At 50.2% G+C, this 11653-nt stretch overlaps 1 protein-coding gene across 1 annotated transcript; it reads left to right on the top strand.

The window, feature by feature from the left end:
- The first annotated feature begins 460 nt into the window (after positions 1-460).
- On the top strand, positions 461-10934 carry CACNG1 (calcium voltage-gated channel auxiliary subunit gamma 1). Its single transcript, XM_063352063.1, has 4 exons — positions 461-910; positions 6898-6972; positions 9068-9205; positions 9938-10934. Exons 1-4 carry the CDS (start codon positions 670-672, stop codon positions 10162-10164), a joined length of 681 nt encoding a protein of 226 aa, XP_063208133.1. The 5' UTR covers positions 461-669; the 3' UTR covers positions 10165-10934.
- The last annotated feature ends 719 nt before the right edge of the window (positions 10935-11653 follow it).

The raw sequence follows: 11653 nt of genomic DNA, 5'->3' as shown, positions 1-11653 counted from the left end.
CAACAGGGAAAACCTGGGCGATGGGAAAGCGAGCGAGCACTTGAGAGGTTTTGTATTAGAAAAAAGATTACTCAGAATGCGTCAGGCTAGTTAAAAATAATTATAATAAAAATAAACAATGTCTGCTCCTTTGCCACTTCCTTTACGCCGCAGCGCTCGCTCCGGAGGGAAGCCCAGGTCGGGACTCCTTGCAGAAGCTGCCGCCAGCTGAAGGCGTGGGCGTGCAGGCTCCGGGGCCATTAAACTGTTTAGGATAACGCTGAACTCAGGCCCAACGCTATTATAAACACAGATGTTTTTATAACCTCGCTGAAAAGTTAATCGTCCTATTAATGCCTATTTCTGGGCATGCCGCAAGTCAAGAGATTACAACCCTCGGACGGCGGCCGTAGTGGCTCTGAGCGCCCGCCCGCCCGGTCGGCTCGTGGGAATCCAAAACAAACCCGGCGGGACGGGGCGGAAAGCTGAGCTCCTCCGGGCGCTGCTCTCGTTACGTGCATTAATAGCCTCCTCGCTGCGCCGGCTGACACAGCCCAGCAGCTGTCTCGGCCGCCCCGCTCTCCCGGGCAGCGCGGGGCTGACATTTCCAAACGCTCAGATGCGCCAGGATTCCGGGAGACCTCGCGAATCACCCGCTGCGCTCCGCCAGGAGCACCGGGCCGGAGCAGGATGGACGAGAACAAACCCCTGAAGGTCCGGCTGACGTTCTCCGTGATCCTGGTTGGCGTCTCCCTCCTGTTTGCTGCCGTAGTGACTGACCACTGGGCCGTGCTGAGCCCCAAAGTGGAGGAATATAACGCCACCTGCGAAGCGGCTCATTTCGGGCTATGGCGACTCTGTACAAAGCGGATTTTTATGCAGGAGCAAGGCCCCAAAGAGAAGGGCTGTGGGCCGATTACCCTGCCAGGAGGTAGGTGACCACTCACCAACTCATGGGAGGAAGCACCAGGCGGTCATGCCGGGCTTTGCTTAGGAGGTTGCAGGATGTGGCAGAAGGAAAATTGGGTCCGTGTTCCCATGGCCCTTAATTCGGCATGGGGCTGCGTGGGGCTGGCTTCATGTTGGTCTGCAAACACACCCCGTTCTCATCCCTCTCGCCGTCAGCGCACGCTCTGCTGCCTTGCCTGTCGGTTTGTGACCATATTTGAGTGTCCTGTGCAGCAACAGCAGCAGCGGGGAGAAGGGGAGGAGGATCGGGCAACGGTGGAAACCACCGAGGGGAATTGGGATGGAGGAAATTTTGCTGATATCAGCCAAGGGTCCCGCAGCACCCAGGCACACTGACGGCGGCAGGCAAGAAAGGGGATTTATGGGTCCACCATACGTAGCTGGATCTTTAGGATTTCCAGATCCATATGGCTACAAAGGAACAGCCTTTTCGCGGCTGGCATTAGGTTATCTCCAAGCTATTTCCCTAAGAACAGTTCCTCAGGGCAAGGAGGAACAGGGACCTGCAGTATGTTTTGCCAGCTTCCAAAAACAAGTCATAAACCGAGTTCGAAGCAATTCCTCAATGACTTACTGACCCTCCTCACCTCTCGGCGGAGGCAGCCTGGTCCCACACACGCCTCCATCACGGGCTCCTCCGGCGCGATGGATAGGGAGGGCGGCGGGGGAGCGGGCACGGCTGCTTTCCGGGAAGAACGTTACATTCCCATGGTAAAAGGAGCTCATTATGTTTTTGCTGATTGCAAAGTCAGCAACATTCGCGCTGCATGCACTAATACACTCCATCCGTGACCGAGCTACGCTGCTTTTTTAGACGGCTCACGGGGTACTGGATGCTTTCCAGAACAGAAATAACAGGATTGCCTTCATGTTAGACTCGCCGCTTGAAATGAAATATATATGTTAGCACATCTTTGAAAATTTCCTGTGAAAAATCTTGCTGCCTGGGCTTACTGTGTACTCCCTGTATTACTGCAATTCTTTAGCTCTTTGGCCAAATTGCATGTGCTGAGGAGAGGAGCTCAGCCTCGGCGTTGAGATCTGCCTCTAACCAAATTTGGGAGTGTGTCATCCATATGCTTAATGTCTCTCGCGAAGGTACTTACGTGCCTAGAAACATATTCCTCACTGTACGCCTTTCCTCGCATGCGGAGGAAAACTCCCACAAAAGGAAAAAACAATAGAAATTGGTGCATAAACACCAAAATTGCACAACTGCGGGGTAAATATAAAACTCATAAATATCCAGCTGTCTGCAGAAAGCAGATTCGCAGATGGGGCAGCACGAAAGCAACTACTGTCTTTGACAGACATCAGCATGTGCTTGCCCGGGCAGTGAATCACGTCCCAGCGCTGCCGTCCCGCCGGGCACAGCGAACGACCCGGCGACGACGGAGGGGCTGAGCCACCCACCTCACTCCGGAGGCGGTTTTCCAGTTTTTTGAAGATATTTGGGAATTTGGATGACATCCTGTGCCGTAATCAGCATCCGAGGTTTCAAAGGGCGAAATCGGCACCTCAATTATAATATAAATATTTTAATCCCCGCTTGACCGACAGCAGGAAGACAGCTAGGGGAGGAGGGGGAAAGCGCAGCCCCCGCGGCTCTGGGCTGCTAAACGATGCTGCGCCCGCATGGCTCGCGTTAGATTGATTTCACACTTCTGGGAAGAGATGTCGGCAGGGAAACACCGGGGTTGTGAAACCTGCAGCCGTCAGGAAGCCGTGAATGAACAGACGTGCAGTAAAAGAGCAGGTGTGGGCACCGGTTTTCCTGAAAATCACGAGACGTAACCAGACGTTACTGCCAGGACTGGAAAAGAAACATAAGAATTTATCACTGCATTAATAACCATTTACCAGTCACTCCCTGAGGAGGAAATGGATGGCACGATTAACATTATTTATTGGGTTTTGAGCTCAGCACGGTGCAAAATGGGGAGGATGGCTTGGCTTGCGTTCCACAAAGCAGGGCTGTGATTTAGGCAGAGCTTTAAAATTTTACAGCGCTCTTCCGAGGATGCTGACAAGTTGGAAGGGGTTCAGCATCCTGCTGTAAGAAATAGAAAGATCAGGGAGATGGCTGTTAAAACCGGGCAAATTCAGATTAATACTGAGACATTTTTAACGGTGGGCAGTGGGCAGCGGGGGGATTATACCGGCTGTAAACTGAGTTCACCCCCCCTGCCAGTAACCGCAGGGCAGGTGCTGCCCTACAGGGTGGGCTCTCGTGTGCCGGCACGCGGGGCAGCGGCCGCGAGGGTGCTCTGCCGCCTGCCTGTCCGGCCAGCAGCTTAAATAGGTCCTTGTAAATATGGGAACCTGAGTTCAGGCAACTGGAGAGGAAAAGTGCTGGAGCGAATGGGTTATCAGCAGGGCTGTCTCCTTCCCTGGGTCTACCTGAGAGACTCGCTCTGCAAGACCGCTATTGAAATTAATGAATTTAAACTATTTGGATTTACCATCTCCAAAACTCAGTGTGTGCCGAAGGCCTTCCCCTGGCTTGTTGGCCCAAGGCCTGGCCCCCTCCACTGCTCAGTCCTCACCTTAACACCTCCCCTAGTCACAGCAGCAGGACCTGTCCCCCAAACCCGACACAAGCAGAAGCCTCAGATTAAAATCAAAATTTTTCAAACCATCCAGCCTGACACAAACCCCCACATGCTGGTGTCTGTCTCAGGTTCAAGAGCAAGGTGGGCTCCAGCCCCTTCCCACTCCAATGCTCATGGGTGACAGCTGCCACCTGAAACTCCGCGTGTCCCAAACACCTTGTGGCCTCTCTGCCCTTTCTTCCCCCATGAAGTCTCCATATTGCAGACCCCCAAGTTTTATCCACAGCTCAATGCGATTGCATTTTGACCGCGTCCCACGGCTGTGGTAGCTGCCACCCAGCCCCGTGGCGACGAGCAGCAGGAGAGGTTGGTTCTACACGAGCAGAGGAAAGATGAACTGGCCCATTTGCCCCTGCACAGCCATCACCCAGGAATGGTGGATCGGAGGGGAAGGGCCCAGGAGGGCAGTAAGGGTGGGTGACCTGGAAGGGGAGGACACTGGGTGATAAACCGCACGGTACAACCCTGAACTTCAGGCGAGCCTTAATGTCCACAGAGCCCCCGGGTTGTTCCCGTCAGCAAACTGAGGTGACCTCACGGCAGAGATAATGCAATTAGGGGTGGAGAGAGACAAAGATTGCCACACAGTTTTCATCCATTATAAAACCCATTTTAAATCCTATCCATTATGTAAATGTGGCGTGACACAAATGGGCTTTTCTCTTATTCATGGTGGCACCAGAGAGGCATTGAAGTGCCTCAGTTGTCTCCAATAACAGGGAGCCCTGTTGAAACAGATACTCCCAGCTCAGCAGAGCACCGAAACGTCTTTAAACTGAAAGCAATATATTATTTCACCAAAAGCAATCTAGTTATATTTCCTCACAATAAATACATTTTCCAAAAACACCTCCCCTAGAGCTAACACGCTTCTGCCATAACCTCATTCATCGCACCTTGGCAGAGCTTTGCTGTAAGCCACAAGACGCGGAGGCGGCTCCTTTTCCTGCGGACAAGTCCATCTCTAAAACAAGCTTTTGTGTGCTCCCCCTCTGCGGAGCCTTCACCGACTGGAGGGTGGACCGGGCTGGTTTGGTTCACCTGCAACGGACACAGAGCTGTGCCGTGTCCTCCATCACACCACGTCTGGGTGGCTTCACCTTGGGCTTTGCGCAGTCAGCACGCCTGGGGACTCCTTCCAGTTCAGCCTTGGAGAATTAATTAAAAGCCAAACCAAACAACCTAAGACGAAGTGTTCCACTTCCATCCCACCTCCCTCCCCTTTAGCACAGGAGCCAAAGTATCCCCAGACTGGACGCTCAGCCTCAGCCACCACTCGGTGCCTGGCAGAGGCACACAGCCTCCGCTCTGGGGCTCCAAATCTGCAATTTCAGTCATAGAGGTCTGAGTTCAAATATGTTTCCTCCAGTCGTTTGCAGGGATAATAAAGAACGGGTCAGGAGATGCCAGAGCTGAACGTTAACCTAGTCTCCAGCAAGGAGAAGCTGCAGATGAAATAAAAGTCAGCTTATAAAATTAAGTAGATAAGAGCGTCTCGAAGGAATCTTCCACTAATGGGCCCAAAAATGCTGCTTTACAGTTGCCTATCTCCTGGGAGAGAGAACATAAATCCTCCTTGAATCAGTAACTCCAAAATCTGCCATTCACATGACAGAAAAAAACAAGAAGCAGCAACAGGTAACATACAGTACGCTGGTGCCTTCTTGCCGCTAGAAATTAATGCTGTAAATAACTGCCTAAATGCAGTATGTGCTCCCGTGTCCTGCACCTGGCCCTGGCTCAGGCTCTGCCCCATGGCCGTGGTCTGTGCTGGAGCAGCCCGTCCCAGCCTGGGTGTCAGAGAGGACCAGAATGTCCTCCCAGACCCTCTCCCAGCATCTCCTGGAAACTGATGCTAACAAGAGCTGCTGGTGTTACCCAAGTGGCCCCTCACTGCAGGCGCTGTCTGTGTTTCATGCCACCTTGGCCCCATTTCCCGGCCCGATGGGATCCCATCCCGGGGCACAGGAGGGGCGATGGGGCAGGCACGGAGCGGGTCCTCTCCAGCAGCTCAGCAGAATAGTGCAATCAGAGCTGGCGCCACTCAGCGCATCTCCGCGATTGCACCCTTCCAGCCAAATTCCTGGCGACCAACTGTTCTCCCGGCTCCGCGCCCCGGCAAACCTTCAATTAAATCAGTTATAAATAGCGAGAACAGCCTCCAGCCTAACCCTGCTGCTGCCAAAGCTTCGAGTCAGCAGGTCCTCACCAGACCCTTCCCCATCCCGCTGGGGCTGAAAGGCCTGGGTGTCCATCGACACCTCTTCGCTGGCTGGCTCTCGCCAGGCTGAGCATGAAGCAATATCGTGGCCACTGAGAGACACAGCTGCCAACTTCCCTCCTCCCAGTTCACTCCATAACCCCTCTATAAATACCCCACGTACCTGGCAGCGTGCTCACGTCAAGTCCAGCTAGAGGAACTCCATAAAGTTCCCGTTATCTAACTCTGCTGTCTTATCAAATTAGCTTAGTAGACCGCTCTGATGGCAGTGAGCTTCGGCAAAGCCAGGTGGCACAGGAGCCTCTGTGCCCTCAGCTCGCAGGGCTTTGATCAGCCTTCCCTTCCCTGGACAACCGCTTGCGGCATCAGGCAGCTTTTGTCTTTTTACTGGCGGCCAAAACAAAAGCCCGTAGTGTCCCTGTTGTAGTAAAGCACCGTGTGCTTTGCTGCATTGTACCAGCCTCATCTCTGGGACCCCCATAGTGCGGTGACCCCCCCTGCCATGCAGCAACCCCCCCTGGGCTGCTCCCCCCTGCCAGCTGCTGCGGCACGGGGGTCTGCACAGGGAAGGAGGGATGAGCCGGGAGGGAGAAGGTGGATGAGGACACTCCATCCTGCCTTTTTGGAGTCCAGGCTCACCACAGGAGCGGTGACCCTCCTACAGCCGGTGGGGTGATGCCACTACGGAGCGGGTTGGCCGCGGGAAGGTGAGCCGAGATGCCAGCTCAGCTGCGGGCACAGCAGGTCCCATCACCAGGAAACGCAGCTACACAGAGAGGCGGGAGCATGGGGTGGCCAAAGACAGAATGAGAAAAATTATTTGTAATTCACTTTTTAAATAGATGAGCAATCAGTGTGAAAAGCTCTGGGAGGGAGCCACCGACAAAAGGTATCGGGGGGGCTTCAGCCTTGTCCACGCTGGAGCCGGTGGCCTGGCGTGTGTGCACCACTCATCTGCTCCCAGATAAAACAGAGCCAACTCCAGGTTCTCTGGGCCACCAAGGATGGGGTACCTTAAAAACATTGCAAGTCTGATACATCAATAAAAAGCAAATTCAGTTTTACTACATAGTACCAGAGATTTCCAAGCACACTGTATTTCCTTCCCTCTTTCAGAACACAACTGCTCCTACTTCAAGCACTTCACACCAGGGCAGAGCTCGGAGATATTTGAAGTAACCACCCAGAAAGGTAAGAATTATCCTGAAAAACATTTTCCTAACTGAGGTGAACACAAGGACTAAAGTAAAGGGGTTCCCAAAATGAGGAGGGTTCAGTCCTGGTTCCGCTGAAAGGCGTACGGGAATTTCTATCAGATACCACCAGCTGAGAAAAATGTAAAGAAAAAATGCTTTGAACAAGGTCAAATGCCACCTTCCTGGGAAGAATAATTTTTACATATGATCACACCCATAAGTGTGATTTTATTCAAAGTTGTCCCACAAATATATAACAATGCCAATACATAAGAAAACTGCAAAAATTCTTTTCAGCATAAAAATGAGTTTACAACGTTGGCACTATCCGTGACACTCCGAGCCTTTGCCGTCGAAGGGAGAAGGCATTAATAAAATCTAAATGAATAAATCGTACCCCAAGCAGAGTCTTGACCCTGAAAAGAAGTACAGAGACTCTGTGAAGACCATTAGGAATTTTTATGCTTCATATTGATTTTATATGAAATCATGCAAAAAACAGAGCGATCAATGGAAGGAAGGAACAGAGACCCTACAAAGACACCACAGTCAGTGTTTACAGAGCATGGATTTTGTAAACAGTCTCTCGGAGACAAATTTCACATTTCTAATAAGTCCCTGATAAAGCCAAATATTTTTAGCGCTCGTCTATTGTGCTCCTCTCCCTTTCTCGCCCTCTCATTAAGGACAAATTCCTTTCTTGTTTGCCATGCGACATATTTTGCTGCGGAGTAAATGAGTTGCTGATTACATTACACATATTAAACAATCTGCTTTGCTTCCAGTGGAAACGATAACGGTGGAAAACCCTGCAGACAGGTTTTCTAAAAAAGCAGTTTCCTAAGAGGGGAAAGGCTGGGAAATTCAAGTGGATAGAAGAGCGTGTCTGTGAGCTACCTGCTTCTGCTCATTTATGTACTATCAGATCCAGCCATCTAATCTTAAAAATGCGCCCGATGCCGCCTTAGTCATTTCGGAAAAAAAATCAGGAAGAACTTTTCTTTGAAGCAAAAGAAAAAGCTTAAGCCCCAGCAAAAAATTTTACATTGAAACAAACTCTTTCAGGCGGTTCCAGCACATAGTAAAGAGAAACATTAAGGAAATTATAATAAAAGAGTGGTATGAAAAGCAGTGAGAACAAAGAGGGATCCGCTGCTCCCTTTTGCAGAAATAGCTATGATTTGATGGGAGCTAATTAGGAACAGGCAAAAAAAATTTCTTCATGATTTTGCCTGGGAGATATTTTTTTTTAATGGCTTGAAAGGCAAATATCATCAGGCACTGTGATGTTCACGCATGGCTACACGTGTTAAATATTAAACTAATCTGAAAACGAATGCAATATGTAAATGAAGGCCTGAATTATTCAATTAGCAATTCTTCCCCTCCATTCGGGCACTGACGTGTGCCTCGGCGGGGGGAAGCGTCCGGCGCACGTCTTGGCTGGCTTAGCGAAAACCAGGACATTTTATGGAGGGTTTAATTCTTTGCCCCAAAGAAGCTGGGTTTTCACAGAGCTGGAAATCATTGTCCTAACAGGGGAAAAAGGGGAAAAAAAAAAAAGGTGCTATGCAAACACTTCACCTCTGGCCTCCTGCCCGCCCGGATTTTGAGGCCTACGGAGCCCAGAGCCGCGTTTCTGCGTCAGTAGAACACCGGCACCACGCGCGGGGGCCTTGCCGGGGCTCTGCAATACAGACAGGGAATAAAAATAGCCTCGAGCTGTCTATTTACCGTGAGAGCGGAGCGTGGGCCCAGGAAGGCTTCAACAACAACGTCTGTGCAGCAGAGCTAAACCAGCTCCAGCCCAGACCTTCATCAGACCAGCACCGGTGCCACTTGCTCTTTCAGAAGGTGTTTCCCCCTTTTGCTCTGTTTTTATACCCTTCTCATTCAAAAGGTACATGGCCAATACCCGCCCCTGCTTTTCTTTGGGGGAAATACTCAATTCACCAGAGCCACCTCTCCACAGCAGCAGGAGGATACGTGTTTCTCGGACTGACCTACTGCAAAGTCACCAGAGCTGATGGGAGCGTGCTCAAAATTTGCATACATTTGCATTTTTTTGGTGTTTTGTTTTGCTTTGGCAGAGTACAGCATTTCAGCTGCAGCCATTGCCATCTTCAGCGTTGGCTTTGCAATCATCGGAACAATCTGCGTCCTCTTATCCTTCAGGAAGAAGAGGGATTATCTGCTGAAGCCAGCATCCATGTTCTACACCTTCGCAGGTAGGAGGCTCGCTGCTCACGTACCTGCACGCAGTTCACAGGACAACGCAGAGAATCTTAGATAGATCCCGGGAGGATGGAGACACTTCTAAAAATGCCCTGAAAGTGGCATTTTCTTCCTTAACAGTCAGGCTACAAGTCCCCATGTGGTGCTCCAGCTGAGGAGCTCTGAAAATGTCCCCAGCAGCTTCGCTGTGTTTTCTCCAACTACCTTTCGAAGGGGCATTTCTAGCATATTCAGTGCTGGCCACAGTGTAAACCAAGGCTATAGACTATTCCATCTCATTTGTTACGACCCAAACCAAGGAAACAGCTGATCCAGGCCCAAAATACACAGCTGTCTCCCAAAACCACGAAGACTGCGTTCTTACGTGAGCTAATAATACCTTGGCGTGCCACAATGACTGAAAGACAAAGGTGCAAATTCTTACCTCAATAAAAAACTGACTCAACCTTTGGAAGAGCTCCCTAGGGAATGCAATTATTCCTCCACCGCTTTGAGTTTCCCATCCAAGGCTGCCTAAGAGATCACACAAGTCACCGACTGGCTTGGATGGCCTGGGTTATAGCAGAGCTCTCGGCAGTTGTGAGCATTGGTTCCTTCAACGCTTGAAGTCAATGACTCACCTGTGAATCTCACTGCAATGCCGGTACACAAAAAGATGAGGTGGTTAATTAAGGATGAAAAATTGACAGCTGGTTATTCAACCCACTGCTCCTATCTTCCTTCAGGTCTCTGCATCATCATCTCTGTTGAAGTCATGAGACAATCGGTGAAAAGGATGATCGACAGCAAGGAGACGGTCTGGATGGAGTACAGCTACTCCTGGTCCTTCGCCTGTGCCTGCTCCTCCTTCGTCCTGCTCTTCATCTGCGGCATCGCCCTCCTCCTGATTGCGCTGCCTCGCTTCCCCCAGAACCCCTGGGAGACCTGCATGGATGCAGAACCGGAGCACTGATGTTCCCAGCACCCATGACAAAAAAAGCCAGAAAAGTGTTTTGAAATGATTTGTATTTTTTAAAATGTCTGGGTCTCACTATACAATGTGCACTCCATTAACTGAGGCCTTACTGAACCAAGGCATGCTCAATTGTAATTCTTGCTTTGTTTCTTCTTTATTTTTTCTTTTTTCTTTTTTTTTTTTTTTTAAAGAAAGCAGAAAGAGCGTTCAGCACTAGCGAGGGCCGCGGGTGAGTGTCACCGCTCTGTGCCAGCCTGGGGACGCCTTGGGCTGATGCAGCTGGGGGAAACCCGGGTGTGAGACAGCTCGTGCCCCAGAGAAGACAGCTTTCTTAGGGAGAAGACATTTGGTATCGCTAGGGCTAAAGAGCAGATCCACGAGGGATATCGGGCTTTTACACCTCACCTGGTCAGAGAGAGACAGTGAGAAATTCAAGCGCGTCTCCCATCCGTGCCGTACTCCTCTACCTCCCCAAGAAGGGCTAGTTCACCCCTCTGAAATAAGCTGGAGATCCTTACGTTATTCTATTAACTGTTAAAATTTGTCAGGAAAAAAAAAACAACTCAAAACCCTAAACCCAACTTTGTCTAGCATTGGGATAAAACTTTCTCCTACAAATTTATACTCTGCAGCTCCATTCTTTTTGAATTAAGCACAAAACCCCTGCAAAATAGTTTTTGTTCTGCTTGAACTTTGATAGCAAATCCAAGAAGTGCTGAACATTAAGAGTGCTATTTTCCTTTAATAAAAAGCATAATCTTCCAGTAGCATGATTTTCTGGAAAACGATTTTGACGGATGAATCACTTGGCCCATCAAATTCTGCTGGGTCCAGAATGACAGTGTAATTCTGGATGGTATTTACCGCACGGAGCTCTCGTTTGTTCCTCGCGAATGGGCTTTTTAAGAACGCCGTGCTTTGCTCACTGCATGCATATCTAAAACTACGTTTTAGGAAAAATCCTTCAAGGCAGCTGCAAAGAAGAGGAGGATTTGGACTGAAACACCCGGGAGATTCAGGCCCGAAAACACTACAAAAGCGCATCGCTGTTTACGTGTGCTTGAAGAACCGTGCACCCGCGGCACGGCTGATGGGGATGCTGCGGAGGCTGCTTGCATTGCAGACCCCCCAGTGCCCCACCGCCTGCAGCACTGGGGGACACTGGGGCCCCCCAGCCCCTCCAGCCAAGCCCTTTGCACCACCACGGTCCCCCAGCGCCAAGAGGTGGGTGGGTTTTTTGCTTGGGTCGGTTGGTTTTTTGTTTTGCTTTTTAGTTTTGGGGGTTTTTTTACAGTTCAATTTTCAGAATCTGCTCAGCATTTCCCCCCCGCCAAGTACAAAAAAGTATGTGTTTCACATTGCTGTTTTTTCACCTGATAATTTAAAAAGCAGGAGAAAAGGAAACTGAAGTGCCCTTCCCTCCACACTTACCTGTCCACAATTCTAAAAAAAAAAAAAAAAAAAAACCAAACAACAGACAGAACTC

Source organism: Chroicocephalus ridibundus, chromosome 14 (assembly GCF_963924245.1).
Source record: "Chroicocephalus ridibundus chromosome 14, bChrRid1.1, whole genome shotgun sequence".
NCBI lineage: Eukaryota > Metazoa > Chordata > Aves > Charadriiformes > Laridae > Chroicocephalus > Chroicocephalus ridibundus.
This window is presented reverse-complemented; position numbering and strand designations above follow the sequence as displayed.

Excerpts from the sequence above, each read along its gene's own strand:
- CACNG1 (XM_063352063.1), top strand. The coding sequence starts at position 670 with ATGGACGAGAACAAACCCCTGAAGGTCCGGCTGACGTTCTCCGTGATC. Across the intron at positions 6,973-9,067 it reads TGAAGTAACCACCCAGAAAG|AGTACAGCATTTCAGCTGCA; the intron begins GTAAGAATTATC and ends TTGCTTTGGCAG. Across the intron at positions 9,206-9,937 it reads CATGTTCTACACCTTCGCAG|GTCTCTGCATCATCATCTCT; the intron begins GTAGGAGGCTCG and ends ATCTTCCTTCAG.